The sequence below is a fragment of the Agelaius tricolor genome, unplaced genomic scaffold (assembly GCF_023055355.1).
Source record: "Agelaius tricolor isolate 1412-34295 unplaced genomic scaffold, bAgeTri1.0.p SCAF_28, whole genome shotgun sequence".
NCBI lineage: Eukaryota > Metazoa > Chordata > Aves > Passeriformes > Icteridae > Agelaius > Agelaius tricolor.
Window position 1 is genome coordinate 6,027,412 of NW_027269288.1, and position 20,893 is coordinate 6,048,304.

General features: G+C 54.9%; 1 protein-coding gene across 3 annotated transcripts in view; it reads right to left on the reverse strand.

The window, feature by feature from the left end:
• TP73 (tumor protein p73) overlaps positions 1-20,893 on the reverse strand; it is a 37,888-nt gene that overhangs the window by 16,543 nt on the left and 452 nt on the right. For 2 of the 3 annotated variants that reach the window (XM_071448817.1, XM_071448819.1), the window contains exons 2-4: positions 15,137-15,232; positions 14,338-14,461; positions 7,680-7,925 (exon numbers count right to left, since the gene is read on the reverse strand). In XM_071448817.1, the coding sequence (XP_071304918.1) occupies positions 7,680-7,925; positions 14,338-14,461; positions 15,137-15,195 (429 nt within the window). In that variant the 5' untranslated portion in view covers positions 15,196-15,232. Of the gene's footprint in view, positions 1-7,679; positions 7,926-12,239; positions 12,550-14,337; positions 14,462-15,136; positions 15,233-20,893 lie in introns of those variants that run through there. The other variant, XM_071448818.1, reaches the window with a different exon arrangement.

The following is a 20,893-nucleotide window of genomic DNA, read 5'->3' on the forward strand; positions in this document are numbered from 1 at the left end:
TTGAGAGGAGAGGGGAGTGTCCAGCAAGGCCTGAGGTACCTGTCCAGCACACAGGTGGGCTGAACAGGGGGATATTGCCCTGGGGATGGCTGTAAGAGGTACCCTGGTGCCCTGTGCCGCCAGTCCCTGCACCACAGTGCTGATGGATTGAAGAGATGGCCATAAGGGATGCCCCAAAACTCATCTTCCTGTGCCTCCAGTCCCTGCACCACAGCAGTGATGGATTGAGGTGATGGCCATAGGGATGCTCCAAAACCCATCTCCCCACATCTCCATTCCCTGTGCCACAATAACGATGAACTGATGGCCATAGGATGCCCCAAAACCCATCTCCACACATCTCCATTCTCTGTGCCACAATAATGATGGATTGAAGTGATGGCCATTAGGATGCCCCAAAACTCATCTCCCCGTGTCTCTGTTCCCTGTGCTACAGCAATGATGGATTGAAGTGATGGCCATAAGGGATGTCCCAACACCCACCTCCTTGTGCCTCCATTCCCTGTGCTACAATAAAGGTGGGTTAGGGTGATGGCCATAAGGAATGTCCCAAAATCCATCTCCCCACATCTCCATTCCCTGTGCCACAATAATGATGGGTTGGGGTGATGGCCATAAGAGATGTCCCAAAAGCCATCTCCCCATGTCTCCATTCTCTGCATCACAGTAGTGATGGATTGGGGTGATGGCCATAGGGATGTCCCAAAAGCCATCTCCCCATGTCTCCGTTCCCTGTGCTATAATAATGACAAAGGGATGGCCATAAGGGATGCCCCAACACCCATTTCCCCATGTCTCCATTCCCTGTGCCATAATAATGATGAAGTGATGGCCATAAGGGATGCCCCAACACCCATTTCCCCATGTCTCCATTCCCTGTGCTACAGCAATGACGGATTGAAGTGATGGCCATAAAGGATATCCCAACACCCACCTCCCTGTGCCTCCAGTCCCTGCACCACAGCAGTGATGGATTGGGGTGATGGCCATAGGGATGCCCCAAAACCATCTCCCCACATCTCCGTTCCCTGTGCCACAATAATGATGGGTTGTGGTGATGGCCATGAGGGATGCCCAACACGCACCTCCCTGTGGTCCCAGTCCCATGGCAGTAATGCCTTGGGGTGACACCAAGCCACCACCAGCTGTGCCCAGCACAGGGGGTCCCAAGGCACTCAGCAGAGCCCCCTGATCACCCCAGCCATCATCAGCTCTGTGCCCCACAGGTCCTCCAGCCCTACAGACCGCTGAGGTCTCGGGGCCCTGCAGCAGAGCAGCACATGGAGGCTCCCTGAGCTCCAGCCTGTGTTCTTCTACCTTAATTAGCATGCCATTACTGCTAATTGAAATTCCTTGGTTCATCCCCAAAGGACTCCTCTCCCTGCCTTCCCCAGTGAGCACATCCTTAAAATAACTTCCAGCGGGGATCTCTCTCACTCCCTGCTGATCCAGCGCTGGCACTCTGAGGGTTTAATCTCTTCTGGTAGGTCTGACTCCCTCTGTGTGGTGGATACTCAGATCCCCTGTCCAAGCCAAGCCCGGAGCTCCCTCCCACTCAAAAAAGGAAGCCACAAATCCAGCAAGGAGGTTACTTCACCCTGCCAAGGGTGCAGGGAGCAGGCTGGGAGGAGAGGGAAGGGAAAAGGAGGCTGAGTTGGCCTTGGGAATTGCTGCTGTGAAGGAGATGTGAAAAGCAGCACAGCAAGAGCAGGATTTAGAGGGAGACCACTGGCTCTGGAGCATGCCAGGAGGGCTGTGCCATGCAGGAGGGGCTGCTCCTCTGCTCTCTCTCAGCCGCTGCCCGGGGTGGGCACGGGCAGTGTGTGGGTTTGCCAAGGGCACACCAGCATCCTTTCCCCCTCCCGTGCAGCAGAGATCAGGGCTCCCAGCCCTCTGCCACCTCTCCTGCCAGGGAGCTTTGCCTTCCCCATGGAGCAGCACTGCCAGGAAGCCATTCCCTTGACCTGTGCATTCCAGACACGTTCAAGATAGTGGAACTGATAGCGGGATCGTGTTGGAACATCACACACCAAATTCCTTTGCCTTTTTTCTTAATTCCATTGTGTCTGGAGCTCCTGGAGCCTCATCCACACCCTGAGAGAGCTGGTGGAAAGCCTCCAGTGGTTGGCTTCGATGGGCTCTGGAGCAGGCTGGTGCTGCTTTCCTGCTTCTGGCACACCAAAATATCCACACTCATCTGCACAGCTACTCAGGGTGTCCTCAGCTGTTTCTGCCCAAAGCTGTTTCTCCAGGCCATGGCTGTTGGACAGCAACCTCCCTGGGATATGGGAAGGTGCCAGAGAGAGTTTGCAGAGGGGGTTTGTGGTACAGAGATGCTCCTGATGAATTTTCCCTCCTCTCCACTATCTGCCTCTACCCCAAAAAACCACAGACAGTGACCAGCAAGGGGAGAACCTGCCTCCCATCCTCCTCACTCAGTCAGGACCGGAAAAAGCGTTTCAGCTCCCCTGTTCCCATGCTCCAGCTGCAAGATCTATCAAGCAAGTGGAAGCAGCTCCACGCTGCCATCTCCCACTGGCTGAGCACTGGGATGCTGTGGGTGGCTGCTGGACAGCCATCGTGGGAGCAGGAGCAGCTCTCCTGCCCAGCCTCCCCCTCGCAGGCTCTTTTCTCCCCGAAACAGCAAAAAGACAACCCCGGCTGTAGTTCCGTGGGTGTATCAGAGACTCCCCTTCCTGCCTGCTTGGGGGTTTGTCCATCTCCTCCCGGCTCCAGGAGCTCCACACTGAGCTGGAGCCCCCACGTCCCTTTGCAGCCAGCCCGCGGGAAGCCAAAGACCCCATTAACACCTCCGCATCTCTGGCACATGCGACAGCGCTCCGCCGCCAACCCGACTTGAGAAAAATCCTAATTATCCGTCAGTTACCAGCTGGCTGGCGTGGCGAGGGGCTGCGGCGAGAAAACCACGGCGATGGGGCCGCTGTGGCTGCAGCGTGTCCGGGCAGCGGAGCCGCCGGGGCCGGGCAGGATGCCGGCGTGCCCCGGCTTGCCGTGCCGCAGCTCCCCGTGCTCTGCCTGCCTGAGGGGGGCTTCCAAGCCGCAGGGAAAAGCTTCTTTTCGGCATCTGGCCGTTGGTCTCTGCGATAAGAAGGCCATTAAAAATGAAAAGGGAGGTGGGAGCGGGTTGGAGGGCTTCCCACAGGATGGGCGGGCGCGGCTGCTGCTGTCCAGGGCTGGGGACAGCAATGTCACCCATCACTGCTCAGAGTCCCTCTGCCAGGACAGACATGGGTAATGTCAGCCCCAAGGCTTCACCTTCTCCATTCACCTCTTTTCTAAAATTAGAAAATCAGCATTTTGAAGCAAGAGAGAGCAGCTGATGATGTACTGGTGCCATTGCCCACACTGCTACCCTCAGACCCCTGATGATGTTCTGCTCCCATTGCCCTCACTGCTACCCTCAGACCCCTGATGATGTTCTGGTCCCATTGCCCTCACTGTTACCCTCAGACCCCTGGTGATGTTCTGCTCCCATTGCCCTCACTGTTACCCTCAGACCCCTGGTGATGTTCTGCTCCCACTGCCCTCACTGTTACCCTCAGACCCCTGATGATGTTCTGGTCCCACTGCCCTCACTGTTACCCTCAGACCCCTGGTGATGTTCTGGTCCCACCGCTCTCACTGCTACCCTCAGACCCCTGATGATGTTCTGGTCCCACTGCCCACACTGTTACCCTCAGACCCCTGGTGATGTTCTGGTCCCATTGCCATCACTGCTACCCTCAGACCCCTTCCTCCTCCTCCTGCATTGAGTCAGGGGTGTCTGCTGAAGCACATCTTATCTCTGGAGAGATATGCAGACTCCTCATTTGAATCCTTCAGGAGTTGGGAGAATCCACCACATTCCTTGGTAAGATGTTCCTATGGTTAATTATCCTCGCTGCTAAAAAAAAAAAAAAATATACCTCCTTGCTTCTAGTCTGAATTTGCTTGGCTTCAGCTTCCAAGTGCTGGATCTCATTCTGTCTTTTGCTATTAGATTAAAGAGCTGGCTGCTATCAGGAACCATCTCCTGGGCACACCATAATCAAGTCCCCTTGCTCTTCTTGGGGGGAACTTTGATGCAGAACATTTCTGTGGTATTGCTCTACATCTGTTCAAAACTGTTCATTTTGTTCACATCTCCCTCCCAGGCCATGTCTGTTTTTTCAATAGAGGGTTTGAAGTGTGGACAGGGCTTGGGGACACCCCTGTCCAGGTGACACTGATTTGCCCAGCCCTGTACAGCAAGGGCTTGTCCAGCACTCTACAGGGGCCAGCTCACCTGGTCCTTAGGAGCTCTAAGAGAGGGAGAATGGGTAATGCTACATCTCCCAGAGGGATTCAAGTCAAAACCCTTCAAAACCAGGAGGCCATTGGGCTACACACCTCCATCAACCAAAACTTGTGACTATATCAAAAAATGATGCCAAAACTTTTGACAAGATGACTCACACAAACCATTTGTTTTGGCATTGCCTGCTCGCCAGCTGTCCTTTCCTCTGTGGCCAGATCCTCCATGATTCAACCCCAAATTGCAGGAGACTTTCAGCTGAGGCTCCTTCCAGTGCAGCAGAGCCCTCGCTGCTCCAAAATGCTGCCCAGAGCGTTGGCTGTGCTGAGCTTGTGGTCAGTGCTTGGTGACAATTGATCAACCATCCTGGCATGGATTATTGGGTGCAGCAAAGCTGAGAGTGTCCAAAAGGCACAAGGAACAGGCTGGGCTGGTTCTTCCCAAGGGCTGCCCCAAATCAGAGCACCAGGATGGTTGGTGCTGCTGTGTTTGGTGTGGCCATCACTGTTCTGTCAAATGCCCCTTTCTGTCCCCAGCCCTGCTGACCAGACATTTACCTTCCCTTCCCTGCATTCCCCAATGGCTTTTTTTTTACCTTAGGTGTGTGTTCCCAGCTCGTGTGGAGGCTCACACAGAGTTATTTGTGCGTTCATTGACAACATAAAACACAGTTGTTTTGCTGAATCCCTTTCCCCATTAAAACAGGATGAGCTCTCAGGTGTGGCAGTGGCACTGCAGAGCTCACAGTGAGTTGGAGGAAGGCATTGGCCTCATCTTCCAGCACTGACCATGCCTGTGACAGCCCCGGCCAGGAGGACACCAGGAGGACAGGGAGTGACACCAGGAGCACAGGGAGTGACACCAGGAGCACAGGGAGTGACACCAGCTGCCACCACAGCAGAACCATTTCTCATGTGGCACCGTGGCAAGCTGGACAGGCTGCACCCGCCCTGGCAATCCTGCAAGAATCACTGCTGCAAATGAAACAGCCCTTGTGCTCTCCAGGGTGCCTGGTGCTGCCAACCCACTGCTGCTCCCCTCGAGGCTCAGCTCCAGTGCAGGTGGGCACTGGCCCTGCAGCCAAGCTGTTCTGGGGGATGCAGCCACGCCAGCATTGTGGCTCAGAGGGTCACACACCTCTGAGCGTCCTCCTAAGTGTTAAAACCACTTCAGGCATTCAAATCCTCACTCTCGACCCTTCCCAGGACCCCTCCTTGCAGCCGTGGGTGGCTCCCAGCCCCGGCTGGTGGATGCATCCTCCAGAGATGCTCCCAGATTCTCCGGGCAGCTCCCGGGTCCAGCTGCTCCCCCGAGGCTGGGAGGGCACCGTGTGGCATTGCCTGCCCTGAATCCCACAAAGGCTCGGGAAAAACAGCCACGTCCTGTCCTGGTGAGCCGAGCTCCCAGCGGGACACAGCCAGAGGAGAGCAGTCAGCACAGGGTGATGCGAGACAGCCTGAGCTCCCTTTAGAGCCGTGGAAAGATCCCGGGATGGCTTCCAGGAGGGGAGCCCTGCTGCGCTGGGTCTGCTCCACCCCAAAGCCATCCCACTCCTAGCTGGGGACAGTGGCAAGCGAGCACCGGGCACGTTCTGGCCCCCGTCCCTGCGTGCCGGGACAGAACAGCACACGCTGCAGTGCCTGGTTTCGGTTTCCATTGGGACGCTGTAGGACGGGAATGCCTCCCTTCCCCGGGCAGGTCCTGCGGCTGACAGGAGTTATCTGTCCCCCAGCAGGGACAGGAGCGGGCTGGAGTCACATCCTGCCCGAAGACCTCCGCTCTACTCACTTCCTAATGAAATGCCGCAAGGGAACACAGTGGAAAAAGTGGAGATTTAACCACCCTTGAGAGGGCAGGGCGCTCAACCACGGCGCTGTCCCGAGTCCACGGTCCTGTGAAGCAGCGGGGAAACTGCTGGACTGACCAGCCGGAATTCGGCTGCTTTCAAATGCCCGATGGCTGCTGCTTTCCCACTGCAGGCACCCATTGGCTTCGGCGGGACGCGGCCCCAGCGCTGCGGAGCTGCCGGAGCCCGTCCCGTCCCCGCATCCTCCCCAGCACAGCCGGGAGCATCCCTGCCCGGGCTGTCCCCGCACCACAGCACCCGAGGATGCGTCCTGTCTGCCGCAGGAGGGACTGTCGTGCCAGTTAAACACGTCACCTTCCGCAAACAAAGGTCATTGTCACAGCCGGGCTGGCTGAAATACCGCTGGGCTGCTCTGCCCGTTCCGTGACAATGTCAAACCGCAGCCCCGGAGGGAACTCTGCTGCTCCCATCCCAACCTTCCTGCTCTGCCAGTGCTTCCCGGAGGAGAAAACCCGCCCGGTTCGAGCGCGGTCAGCAGCTCCCTCGGAGGCACCCGCTGCGGGATGGACACTTGTGCCACAAGTCCTTAAAAACACCGCGCTGAGCCAGCAGCAGGGCTGAGGATTTAGGATTTTTTGCCACAAAAATCAAAGCATTTCCCGTGCGCTCTGCCCGGCCCCTGGGTCCCTGCTCGCAGAGCTGTCCCGTGCCGGGCAGCAGGAGCAGCCGTGGTGCCAAATCTGCAGCGACAGCAGGGGCTGTGCAGCCACCCCTCCGGGCATCGAAACCTGCTGCGCTTAAAATCCTGCTCGGTTATTTTCTGTGGCTTGGAGGGATTAAGTTACTCCTCTAATACGGGATGGAGGATGACTGTAAATGACATTTTACAGCACAGCTGTAAATGGCATTCACAGCACAGCTGGCAGATACAAGCAAAGGTCCCTCTCACCCACGGCATCGCCTCTGACAGCACCCGCTGGCAAATACCCTGGGAAACACCGTGAGAACAAGGCAGGCACTTTTACAGGACGGAGAACATTTACCCACAATTTAGGGAATCGCCAAGGAGAGAAGTGACATCCCAACCGCTGTGCTTCACTCCCCTTTGGGAGGAATACCCTGGGGAAGCACCGTGAGAACAAGGCAGGGACATTCCTTTTCGGAGGACATTTACCCACAATTTAGGGAATCGCCAAGGAGAGAAGTGACATCCCAACCGCTGTGCTTCACTCCCCTTTGGGAGGAATACCCTGGGAAGCACCGTGAGAACAAGACAGGTACTTCCCCAGGACATTCCTTTTCGGAGGACATTTACCCACAATTTAGGGAATCACCAGGAGACAAGGGACATCCCAACCGCTGTGCTTCACACCCCTTTGGGAGAAACCCCCTGGAAAGCAAGCAGGCATGTTTCCAGCTACTTCCCTTCCCAGGGCCACCACCTGTGCCCGTGAAGTCGCCATCAGCGGTGGCTGCATCCCTTGTCACCTCCCCGCGCCACCACCCTGAGCGCGGCGAGGACCCGCTCGGCCGCGCTGAGCATCTCCCCGAGCCAAGGCAGGAAAAAACAAAACTCACAGTCCAGGTGGCCGATTTGGCGGTGCTGGATTGCTGGAAGGTCACCTCGAAGTGGTGGGGACCGGGGTAGTCGGTGTTGGAGGGGATGACGGGGGCCGGGGACATGGCGTCGAAGGTAGAGCTGGGCTGCGAGTAGGGCGAGTGCGTTGGGACATTGGAGGTGTGCTCGGAGCTGTAGGGGCTGGTGGAGGCTGCTCTGCTGCCGATGCTCTGATCCATGCTGTTGTTCAGCAAATTGAACTGGGACTGGAGGAAGGGAAAAGGGGAGGAGGGAAAAAAGAAAACACCAGCCAGTTTAGAGACAGGGAAACCTCAGGCACCTTTCTGCAGGGCTGGGGTGTCCTGTTACAGCCTCCTTAAAGGGCCAGCGTGCGGGATGGGAGTCAAAAGGAGCTGGTCTGGGTGGCTCGGGTTTTCTGACAGGTCGCCACTTGTGTGAGGGATGAAATCCGTGTGCTTAAATCACCCCCCTCGAGCTGCTCCATCCTCGCTGGAGGCAGCGAGGTGCCCCAGTCCCGCATTTCTGGAGCACCTGCCTCGGCAAAGCCGCGCTCCTGGCAGTGGGGAGAGGGCAGGGACGTGGTGGGGTTTGCTCAGGTGTGGGAAATGTTCCCCTGCAGGTGGGGAGGGACACCCAACCCTCTGTCCCTTGCCAGTGTCACAGCTCGGGGAAGCCACCGCGCCCAGGTGAGCAGCGATCGCTGGCAATGGCACCGCTCCATCACCACGGCGATTCCCAGAGGGTTTTCCACCCTCTTTTCCAGCCTGTCCCTGGTGTGCTCACTGGTCAGGACACACACACCCCAGCACCACTCCCGAGCTGTGGTTTGTAGCTGGTTTCCCAGCGGGATGGCTGCTCCCAGTGCCTGATGCAGCTCTAATTTGGGCAAAGCCTCAAACCTACAGAGCAGGCTGTGATGCACAGCACTGCAGCAAAGTCACAGGGCAAACAGAGCCACTTAGGCAGGTCCCGGCTCTTATTGCAGACCTGTTGGACCAAATAATGACTTTTTACAATTTTTTCCTTATTCCTCTTCTGACCAATTACTGTCAGATTCTTCCAATAAGAGCTGGCAGCTCCTTTACCCAAGGCACAGCCCAAACACAGTGACATTCCCAAGAGCTGTGTGGCTAAAGAAATCTTAGTATTTCCTTAGAAAATCAGGCTCAAATACAACTCTTTCTCAGAGCAAGTGGGAGGGATTTTTTTCCCCCAGAAATCTGAAATTCCCAGGTTTTTTCTCCCTCTGAAATCTGCAATTCCTGAATTGCTCAGGGGATGGGTTTTTCCCCCCAGAAATCTGCAATTCCCGGATTTTTTCCCCCAGAAATCTGCAATTCCTGAATTGCTCAGGGGATGGGTTTTTCCCCCAGAAAACTGCAATTCCCAGTTTTTTCCCCCCAGAAATCTGCAATTTCTGAATTGCTCAGGGGATGGGTTTTTCCCCCAGAAACCTGCAATTCCTGGGTTTTTTCCCCCAGAAATATGCAATTCCTGGGGTTTTTCCCCCAGAAACCTGCAATTTCTGAATTGCTCAGGGGATGGGTTTTTTCCCCCAGAAATCTGCAATTCCCGGGTTTTTCCCCCCAGAAATCTGCAATTCCCGGGTTTTTTCCCCCAGAAATCTGCAATTCCCGGGTTTTTTCCCCCTGAAACCTGCAATTCCTGAATTGCTCAGGGGATTGGTTTTTTCCCCCCTGAAACCTGCAATTTCTGAATTGCTCAGGGGATGGGTTTTTTTCCCCCAGAAATCTGCAATTCCCGTGTTTTTCCCCCTGAAATCTGCAATTCCTGGGTTTTTTTCCCCCAGAAATCTGCAATTCCTGAATTGCTCAGGGGATGGGTTTTTTTTTTTTTTTTTTTTTTTTTCCCCCCCAGAAACCTGCAATTCCTGAATTGCTCAGGGGATGGGTTTTTTTCCCCCAGAAATCTGCAATTCCCGTGTTTTTCCCCCTGAAATCTGCAATTCCTGGGTTTTTTTTCCCCCAGAAACCTGCAATTCCTGTGTTTTTTCCCCCAGAAACCTGCAATTCCTGAACTGCTCAGGGGATTTTTTGGTTTTTTTTCCCCCAGAAACCTGCAATTCCTGCATTGCCCTCACCCTGCAGCCCCAGCGGCAGTGGCAGTGCTGGTGACCCTGCACAGTGTCGGGTGCATTGCCGTGCGTCCTCCCGGCTCCCAGCACTGCAGCAGGGACACAGCAACCCCTGGACTGCCCTCGTCCCTGTCCCCAGCACCTTCTGGGGCAGCTCTGGGAAGCCAAGAGCTGTGGAGGCAGCTGTGGGCACGGCCAGCAGGCTCAGCCTTCTCCAAAGGGCTGCAAAGGCTCACGGCTCAGGAATCAGGAAACGTGTTTTAACTTGGGATCCCAACCTCACCCAACCCTCTTCGATGTGGAATGGTTTAAAGGCAATCATCCTTCTCCAGGGAAGTTCTCCTGTTGCCTGCATCTCTCACAAGGTCGTTGGAGCCTGTGACTAACTGGAGGAATGCTGAACAAGATCTGGCTTGCTTTTACGCATCCAGCCATTTTCTCCCCTAAAATATGTGCCTAAATCCCTCTATTCCTCCTCACAGCTCTATAAATAGCCCAGCCGAAGACAAGCCAAGCTCTCCTTAATCCAGGCTTCACCTGGAGAAAAAAACTTATGAGAAACTCTGGCAAAACAGGCACGTTAGGAAAGCTCTTGCCACCCAACTGGGAAATGCAGCTGCTGCAGGGACTGCAGGCAGGGCAGAGCCACTGAGGTGGCACAGGAAAACCTGAGAGATCAACCAGGAGAACAGCAGCAAGGGAAAAGGGATTGCTGCTGGATGGGGCAGCATCCAGGTCTATCAGGATGATGCTCAGCTGATCCAGGAGTATCAGGGCTGAGCTGTTTTGCTCCCATCCTGAGACAGGAGCGTTCATGGCTGAAGCCTGTGGCTGTGAATGGGGAGGTGAATGGGAACCCACCACAGAACGGAGCATCCTGAGCTCTGTGTGGGAGAAAACCCTCCCTCAGGAAGAATGGTGAGAGGTGAGACCCAGGGTGTCACCTCTGCCAGGCTGGGCTGCCTCAGCATAAAGCAGGAGGCAGCACCCTGAGCGCCCCCAGACTTTGGGAATCTGCTGGTGGAGAGACCCAGAGTCAGGTGCGCGGGCAAAACCCCAGACTTGCTGTTCAAAACTGATGCAAAACCACAGACTTGCTGCTCAAAATTGATGAAATTGTGGAAACATTCCCCTAAAAACGAATTGAAGGCAGGAGTGTTTGTGTGTGTGTGTGTGTATAAATATGTACATACACACACAGGGATAATTATTCACACAACTGCAGCAACGACCTCCCATGGAACAGCCCCAACAATGGGACACAAGGGCTTGGTACCAACACACTTAAGGTAAAACCAGGAATGAAGGGATTTCCTTCTGTCTCCAACTCCCTCTGTGCCTGTGCTGGATGGTTCTGAATGCCAGGGACAGACACAAACCCTTTTCCCTAAGGAAACAATCTCAGCGCTTGAGCACAGGGCTGGAAATGCATTACCTGCAGCACAGGTACAGCCTCACCTGCCCTGCCCTCCCAGGGATTTCCACCAGGGGAAGGAAGCCTGCCTGCGAGGACAGGTGAGCAGTGTGGGCTCAGCTGGGATGACAGAGTGGTGCTGGGGGTGCCCAGCACCTCCAGGTGCTCCTTGGATGGATGCTCAGGCCGATCTGTGCACACAGAGCTGAGGGACCCTGCACCCCCAGCACCTGAGCTTTACATCCCACCTTGGGTGTGATTTATGGGTGGATGCTCAGGCTGATCTGTGCACACAGAGCTAAGGGACCCTGCACCCCCAGCACCTGAGCTTTAAATCCCACCTTGGGTGTGATTTATGGGTGGATGCTCAGGCTGATCTGTGCACACAGAGCTGAGGGACCCTGCACCTCCTGCACCTGAGCATTAAATCCCACCTTGGGTGTGATTTATGGGTGGATGCTCTGGTTGTCCTGTGCACACAAAGCTAAGGGACTGCACCCCCAGCACCTGAGCTTTAAATCCCACCTTGGGTGTGATTTATGGGTGGATGCTCAGGCTGATCTGTGCACACAGAGCTAAGGGACCCTGCACCTCCTGCACCTGAGCTTTAAATTCCACCTTGGGCATGATTTATGGATGGATGCTCTGGTTGTCCTGTGCACACAGAGCTGAGGGACCCTGCACCTCCTGCACCTGAGCATTAAATCCCACCTTGGGTGTGATTTATGGGTGGATGCTCTGGTTGTCCTGCGCACACAGAGCTAAGGGACTCTGCATCCCCAGCACCTGAGCTTTAAATCCCACCTCGGGCTCTGCAAGAGGCAGATGGGGCAAAGCAAGAGGAGCAGCCACTGCCTGCCAAGGCTGCAGCACCTGCACCAACACAGGGCTGGAGCAGCTCCAGGTCCTCCAGCAGCTGCAGGACAGGGACAGGAATGCACTGGGACAACCCCTGGAGCATCCAGCACCAGGCTGGGCAGGCAGAGCCAGATCAGGTAAAGCGAAGGATAACTCAAAGGGGAGCATCAAAGCAAAGCAAGCAGCACCTACCGTGGTGTAATGCTGCATCGGGTCGCTGATGTAGAGCATTTTAGTTGTCTCGGGGCTCGCGGAGCGCGGGGCAGGCTCCTGCCACGGGACTCATGGGGTCGGGCCGGCCGCCGGGAGGGGAGGCGGGGAGGGAGGAGAGCGGCAGCGGGGCCGGGCGGGCAGCGCCAGGGATGCTGCGCTGGCCACCCCGTCCGTGTGCCGCCGTCTGTTGGCTTTTTTTTTTTTTTTTTTTTTTGCTTTTTTTCATCTCCCTTAGTTCTGTCAACTCGCTGCATCCAACAACAAAACGGGGCCCACCCCTTCTGTCCCTCATGACTATTCATTAAAGCACAGGGCAGGCCCCAGCTTGCCCAGTGATGGACTGGGCGATACCAACCATTCCCGCTGCAGGGAGAGCGGGGGTCCGGCTCCACCACCAAACCTGCCCGGATCCCACTCCCCAAAGCTTCTTCCAGCCACACAGGGGGATGGAGACCTGCTGGGCTGGCAGCTGGCACCAGCACAATGGGGTGCCCACCCTGGCACTGAGCTGGCAGGGCTCTCTCTATGAGAGCTCCGTGTCTGGGAGACGTGGATTGTGGATGGAGGGATGGATGGAGGGATGGAGGGATGGATGGAGGGATGGATGGATGGAGGGATGGAGGGAGGGATGGATGGAGGGATGGAGGGATGGATGGAGGAATGGATGGAGGGATGGAGGGAGGGATGGAGGGAGGGATGGAGGGATGGATGGATGGATGGATGGATGATGGATGGATGGAGGGATGGATGGATGGATGGATGGATGGACAGGGATGTATGGATGGATGGATGGATGGATGGATGGATGGATGGAGGATGGATGGATGGATGGATGGATGATCTAGAGGGACAGACAGGAGTAATTAGGGATAGATGCCTGACAGAGCATTGGGGTGACCTGCTCTGGGCTGGCAGCTGTCACCAGCACAATGAGGTGCCCACCCTGGCACTGAGCAGGCAGTGGCTCTGTGAGAGCTCTGTGTGTGGGAGATGTGAATTTTGGATGGATGGTTGGACGGATGGATGGATGGATGGATGGATGGATGATGGATGGATGGATGGATGGATGGATGGATGGATGGATGGAGGGATGGAGGGATGGATGATCTAGAGGGCCAGACAGGAATAATTAGGATAGATGCCTGACAGAGCATTGGGGTGACCTGCTCAGTGCCACCGAGCACCAGCACCAGATGTGTGCCAAGAACAGCCGGAATCAGCACGCACTGAGTGATCCCTCCCCTCTCTTGCCTTCCCCTCAGGCTGTTGGCATCCCGTTACCAGAGCCCTTCTTGTCCAGAGCCCTTCTTGTCCAGAGCCCTTCTTGTCGCTCACCCCAGGCTGCCCCGGCCCCGCCGGGCTCGGCTTTGGTGACAGCAGCAGCGAGGGGAAAGGCGATGCTCGCTCAGCGAGGGGCACAGGCACAATTAGCAGCACTCTGCCCAGCCCCTGCCCGCTGAGAAGGGCTGGGGAAGGGAGGGAAAGAGAGCAGAAAGCGAGGGAAAAGGGGCTGGGGGAGGGGAGGCAAGCTGTCGGGCGAGGGAAACGGCGACTTTCTGGAGGGAAAGAGCGATTTCCCGGAGGGAAACAGAGATTTTCCGGAGGGAGATGCAGCCACCAGCCGGGGCAGCCCCAGGGATGCTCCCGAGCATCCCTGAACACGCCCAAGCGGCCGGGATGCCTCGCACGGCCGCGATGCTTTTCCGAGACTTTGTCTCAGACAGAAGCAAAGGTTTCTGGCAGGAAAGGCAGCGGCACGGACCTGGGGCTGTGCTGGGAGCACGGAGTGCCCCCCCTGCAGCAGCTCTGCCTCCTCAGCAGCTCACAAATGGCTTTTGTCCCGGAGAGAACGGCACTCTGCTGCTGTCCTGGTACTCACCTAGAACTGCTGCCCCGCTGCTGCCTGCACTGATGTTGTCTAACAATAAATAGCCACGATTTTACTGACCCTTGTGCCATTGATTAACCCTGCCCCAGCAAGGTTGGTTTCTCCCCCAGAGCCCCCAGCCCATCCCTGCAGGGAAATCAAGGATGTGCCTGGCTCAGGTGCCCGTCCCTGCTGTGTGAGCACACTCACCATCACCGAGTCAGTCATGCCTCTCATCTGGAACACGTCCATGGTGACCTCTGTGCTGTTGGAGACCTCATTGCTGCTGCTGGGGTTGGCTGGAGGCAGGTCGAAGTAGGTGCTGTCTGGTTCCCTGGGCAGGAGGTGAGGGCACAGTCATCTCCCAGCTCGCCAGCACAGCCTGTGCCACCACCACCACCCTCCCAGAAACTCACAGTCCCCTCAAATCTCGCCCCTTTCTCAAACCTCATCCCTTTCCCAAACCTTGTCCCTTTCCCAAACCTCATCCCTTTCCCAAATCTTTTCCCTTTCCCAAACCTCGTCCCTTTCCCAATTTCTTCCTCCATCCTCTGCTTTTATTTCCACGTGGCGGAGCTGTAGATGTGGGAAATTCTGCATCCACCCAGCTACTCCAGCATTTCTCTCACCTTGGGATGCCTTTACGTGTGAGAGGGCCAAGGAAGGAAGATTAAATGAAGCACAATCCTTCTCCCTTGCTGGATTAGAGCATGAGGCTCAAAGGCCAGAAGACTTGCAAACATCTTGGTGGGGCTGGGAGATGTTTAATTTTGGAATTAAGGGTTCCAGCTTGAGGGGAGCTCTGCTCTGGCCCTGGAGCATTGCAGCCCATGGGACAGATATGGGAAATGGAATGCCCTGAGCCAGAGAATCTGAAACCAGGGAGCCAAATTTGCCAGGTGGAAAAGGAGTTTGTGGAAAGCAGAGGATGCAAAAGGGAATTTGTCTTTGTCAAAGAGCCACTGCTGCCTCTGAACATCCCCATGGGGAATGAGCACACCCCACTTACAGCGAGCTCCAGAGGTGCTCAAAGGTGGGGCCTTCATCAGCTGGGGACGGCTGGGACATCTTCAGAGCAGGGGAGTCTGACAGAGGATAGATCACCCTGGGGGAAAGGAAACAGCAGGGTTAGTGCTGCCAGAGTGCCCCTGTGTGCCATGCCATGCCATGCTGTGCTGTGCCATGCTGTGCTGTGCCATGCTGGGCTGTGCCATCTCACCCCAGCAAAGCAGCTCTCCAAGGAATCCCTCAATCCCAGCTCCCTCCCAGCAGCACGGCAGGGACCAGAGAGCCCCAGAGCCCCTGGCAGGGGGCACACAGGTCAGGGACCCCAGGGTCCCTTGTGGGGGACACACAGGACCAGAGCCCCTCAGAGCCATCATGGGGACACAGAGCACCAAAGACCCTCAGGGGCCATTGTGAAGGACACACAGGACCAGAACCCTCCAGAGCCCAACGTGGGGGACACCCAGGACCAGGGACCCTCAGAGCCCAATGTGGGGGACACACAAAACCAGAGTCCCCCAGAGCCCATTATGGGGACACAGAGCACCAGAGACCCCCAGGGGCCACCGTTGGGGACACACAGAACCAGAAACCCTCAGAACCATCGTGGAGGACAGCCAGGACCAGATTCCCCCAGAACCACCTGGGGGACACACAGAACCAGAGCCCCCCAGAGCCCATAATGGACACACAGAAGACCAGATCCCCCCAGAACCATCGTGAAGGACACAGAGGATCAGAGCCCCCCAGAGCCCATTGTGGGGGACACTCAGGACCAGAGCCCCTCAGAACCATCTAGGGGGGGACACAGGACCAGATTCCCCCAGAACCATCGTGGGGGACACAGAGGACCAGAGCCATCGTGAAGGACACTCAGGACCAGAGCCCCCCAGAGCCCATTGTGGGGGACACAGGACCAGATTCCCCCAGAACCATCATGAAGGACACAGAGGACCAGAACCATCGTGAAGGACACTCAGGACCAGAGCCCCCCAGAGCCCATTGTGGGGACACAGAGCACCAGAGACCCCCAGGGGCCATTTTGGGGGACGCACAGAACCAGAAACCCTCAGAACCATCGTGAAGGACACCCAGGACCAGATTCCCCCAGAACCATCATGGGGACACCCAGGACCAGAGACCCCCAGGGGCCATTCTGGGGGACACTCAGAACCAGAGCCCCCCTGAGCCCATCCTGAGTGACCACAGCACTGGGCACCCCCGTGGCCCATGGTGGGGGACAGTGCCCACAGCCCAGCAGTGCAGGCCAGGGCAGCAGGCAGGGCTGAGCCAAGCTCAGTGAAATGAACCCGTTTTCCACCCAAACCCTCCTGGCTGCTGCTGCACGGTCACAACCAGAGCCACACTCAGTCCAGGCCATTCCCCTTGTCCCTGCACGGGGATTTTTGGAGCAAAGCAGCCCAGCCCAGCTCTCCCGTGTGCCCAGAGCCTCTCAGAGCCAGCAGCTGCAGCCGGAAGTTTCACGGAGCCATCTTGAGCCTCGTGCTGCCTTCCCCTCTGGACAACCATCATCCTCCTCCCTCAGCCTCTCTCTGCCAGCAGCAGGACCTCTTCCCTGCCCTGGCTGACACCCCCAGGCGCAGCTGGCTGTCCCTTTTCCCCTTGCTGATGTTAGCATCCCATCTCATAGTGAAAGCCCGACACTTCCTGTGCTTTGGGCGGGAGATGCTGAGCGCAGGGCTGAGCCAGGGATGCTCCAGTGCAGGGAAGCTGCTCCTTGATCCAGGGATGCTCCAGTGCAGGGCAGCTGCTCCCCGAGCCAGGGACGCTCGAGTGGGGCCCCTGGGACTCAGCTGGGGACTGACTGGCTGCAGGGCACAGAGTTAAAATGAAAGCGAGGAAGTTTTCCCCGTCAGTTTTGACAAAACACATCATCATCAGCCACCCTGCCTGCCTGGAGGGATTCCCATGGCACAGGAGGGCACAGGAGGGCACAGGAGGGCACAGGAGGGATCATTCCCCACGGGTGCCGTGTCAGGGACAGCTAAAAGCAGAGTCTGATGTCCTCGCATCCCTCCTCACCCCATGTGTGACACACACAGAAACGAAAGGAGCCACGAGCAGCTCTGAGAGGAGCCCAGAACAGATGGCACAGGGGACAGAACAGGACTGCTGGCGCTCTTACCCCTCTTCCATGCTGCTTTCCCTGGCCCAGAGCAGCTTCAGGAAGTAGCCAGGCCTTTTCCTCCCGAGGAGAAAGCACCTCTGCACCGCCCCGGCTGTGTGGTCATCAGGGTGACACCAGCTCTAACCACGTGGCTGCTCTCGGGCTCAGAAGGGAAGAAATCTGACTATTTTAAGGGCGTTTCGGAAGTTCCCTTTCACTCTTTGTGGCTGTGCAAAGCCAGCACAGCTTCTCCTGGTGTTGGAGCTCTGAACTGAGCTGGGGTACAAGGGGAAGTTGGGGTGGTGGGTGCTGTTAAAGCACATCCCTGCTGCTCTGATCCCTGCTCATCACCTCTGCAGCAACAGTGACAGCCCAGCACCAAGCACCTGGGTTGGTAAAGAATTTACCGACCAATTTATCTACAAATAGGGTTCCCCCAAGTTTGTCTGGTTCCCCAAAGTTTTTCAGGGATTGCTGGAGGCTTTCACATTTGGGAAGCTGGGAAAGCACTGTGGTGTGATAAATAAATGTGATAAATAAATGTTAAAGTAGTGATGTGATGGTGAGGTGTGATGGTGTTCACAGGGGTCCGAGGATGAGGGAAGAGACGAGGATCTGACTCCATGTTTCAGAAGGCTTGATTTATTATTTTATGATATATATTACATTAAAACTGTACTAAAAGAATAGAAGGATTTCATCAGAAGGCTAGCTAAGCTAATAATAGAATAGGAAGGAATGATAATAAAGGCAGCTGTCTGGGGCTCTCTGTCCGAGCCAGCTGGGCTGTGATTGGCTATTGATTAGAAACAACCACACGAGCCCAATCCCAGATGCACCTGTTGCATTCCACAGCAGCAGATAACCATTGCTTACATTTTGTTCCTGAGGCCTCTCAGCCTAGCCTTCGGATGAAATCCTTCCTTCTATTCTTTTAGTATAGTTTTAATAGAATATATCACATAAAATAACAAATCACGCTTTCTGAAACATGGAGTCAGCTCCTCCTCATCTCTTCCCTCATCCTCGGACCCCTGTGACCACCATCACACCCTCCCACCTCGGTGAGGCACTGGGGGATGCTTGGCACGGCTGCCACAGCTCGGGAGAGACCCGCACTGGATTTATTGCAAGTTTCTAAGGGGATAAAACAGACCAAAAAGTGCAAACCATGGGGTGGTGCTGGGATTCAGGGCTGCCGGTGGGATTTGCCGGCGTTCAGCCGCGCTCCAGCGTTCCCTGGGTTGCTGCTTCCCTCTGTTGCTTGTCAGGGCATTGCAGGGAGGCTGCACACGGGAAAAGAGCCCGGCAGCGGGGAGAAGAAACCTGCCAGGAGGTGATGCCCCAGCTCTGAGCCCCGCGGAACCCGGCTCAGCCCCGGGATGGAGCTGCCAGCCCCGGGATGCGGGACCGGCTCCGCTTCCCTCTGCCCACGGAGCTTCCCTGCGAGCAGCCACTGAAACAATGCCCAAAGATTAGTATGGAAAAGCTCCACGTACTCAGTTTTCCACTGGAAAACCCAGCCCCAGATAGAGGGAGGAGGAAAAGGAGGGATCAAGGTCCCTGCAGCCGCCCCAATATTGGAGAACAAGTCCCTGGAGAAGCAGAGATGAACCTCAGCCCATCCAACCATGCCTCACTCAGGTGCTGTGGCCACAGAGGTCACATAATAAATAAAATAGAAATTCTAATAAATATTAGAATGATTAATAAGGTCTAATGGATTATTGGAATGATTATAAACTCGATTTTTTTCATCAATATTGGAGAACAAGTCCCTGGAGAAGCAGAGCAGATGAACCTCAGCCCATCCAACCATGCCTCATTCAGGTGTTGTGACCACAGAGGTCACACAATAAATAAGATAGAAATTCTAATAAATATTAGAATGATTAATAAGGTCTAATGGATTATTGGAATGATTATAAACTCGATTTTTTTCATCAATATTGGAGAACAAGTCCCTGGAGAAGCAGAGCAGATGAACCTCAGCCCATCCAACCATGCCTCATTCAGGTGCTGTGACCACAGAGGTCACACAATAAATAAAACAGAAATTCTAATAAATATTAGAATGATTAATAAGGTCTAATGGATTATTGGAATGATTTGGAATGATCCTTGGAGAAGCAGAGCAGATGAACCTCAGCCCATCCAACTGTGCCTCACGTGTTGTGACCACAGAGGTCACACAAGAAATAAAATAGAAATTCTAATAAATATTAGAATGATTAATAAGGTCTAATGGATTATTGGAATGATTATAAACTAAATTTTTTTCATCAATACTGGAGAACAAGTCCCTGGAGAAGCAGAGATGAACCTCAGCCCATGCAACCATGCCTCATTCAGGTGCTGTGGCCACAGAGGTCACACAATAAATAAAACAGAAATTCTAATAAATATTAGAATGATTAATAAGGTCTAATGGATTATTGGAATGATTTGGAATGATCCCTGGAGAAGCAGAGCAGATGAACCTCAGCCCATCCAACCGTGCCTCACTCACGTGCTGTGGCCACAGAGGTCACATAATAAATAAAATAGAAATTCTAATAAATATTAGAATGATTAATAAGGTCTAATGGATTATTGGAATGATTATAAACTAAATTTTTTTCATCAATATTGGAGAACAAGTCCCTGGAGAAGCAGAGATGAACCTCAGCCCATGCAACCATGCCTCACTCATGTTGTGGCCACAGAGATCACATAAGAAATAAAACAGAATTTCTAATAAATATTAGAGTGATTAATAAGGTCTAATAGATTTTTGGGATGATTATAAACTCAATTTTTTTCATCACAATGAGGTGAAGGGCACCGTGGGCTCTCAGCCCTGCTGGCATCTGGCTGGGTTTGCGCACTGAGTTTCTGCACTCTCTGGAAGGAGCATCTTTGAGCTCACTATCAACTCCAGGGCTCAGGTTTAGCACCAGAAATGCTCAGAATTTGTTATTCACTGCCATCCCACCACTCCAACAGCTCAGAAGGAAACATGACAACCTGAAAGGGAGATAAATGCACAAACTCAATCTGACACCTTAATTCCTAAGGACCCTTTGGGAGAGCAGGAATTCTGAGAGCTGTTTCCACCTCTCACACGGAGCTGCTCCATGGCTTGGGATCTGGCCCTGCTCTTTCTCTCCTGCTCACAACGAGACCCACCAGGCTCATCCAGCCCACAGCAAACAACTTAATGTCTGCAAAAAATGCTGCCAGTCCCACAGTGCCACCACTTTGTGCCCTGTGCTACATCATTCGTTTATCCCAGACTGTTACATTCAAAATCAGCTTTGTAAGAGCAACGGAGAGCCAGGGAGCTTTCCTGCGGCACACTTTGAACCTCAGGACCCTTCCAGCAGCTTATCAACAATTTCCTCCTGAGAAGGAGAGAAATCCCTTCGTGATGGGGCAGAAGGCTGGGGCTGCTGCTCCTCCTCCTTCCCTGGCAGCCCTGCACAGGGATTTGGGGTAGCCAGACCCTGCATCCCACCAGCACCCAGCCCCTCCGTTGCTTCTCCCACTCCAGGCTCCTCCAAAAGCGCTCTCACTCCAGAGTTAAGGCACTTGGAAGCAAACTTTCCAAAAACGTTTTTTTCCAGAAAAAGCACCAGTCCAGTTGGTATCTGG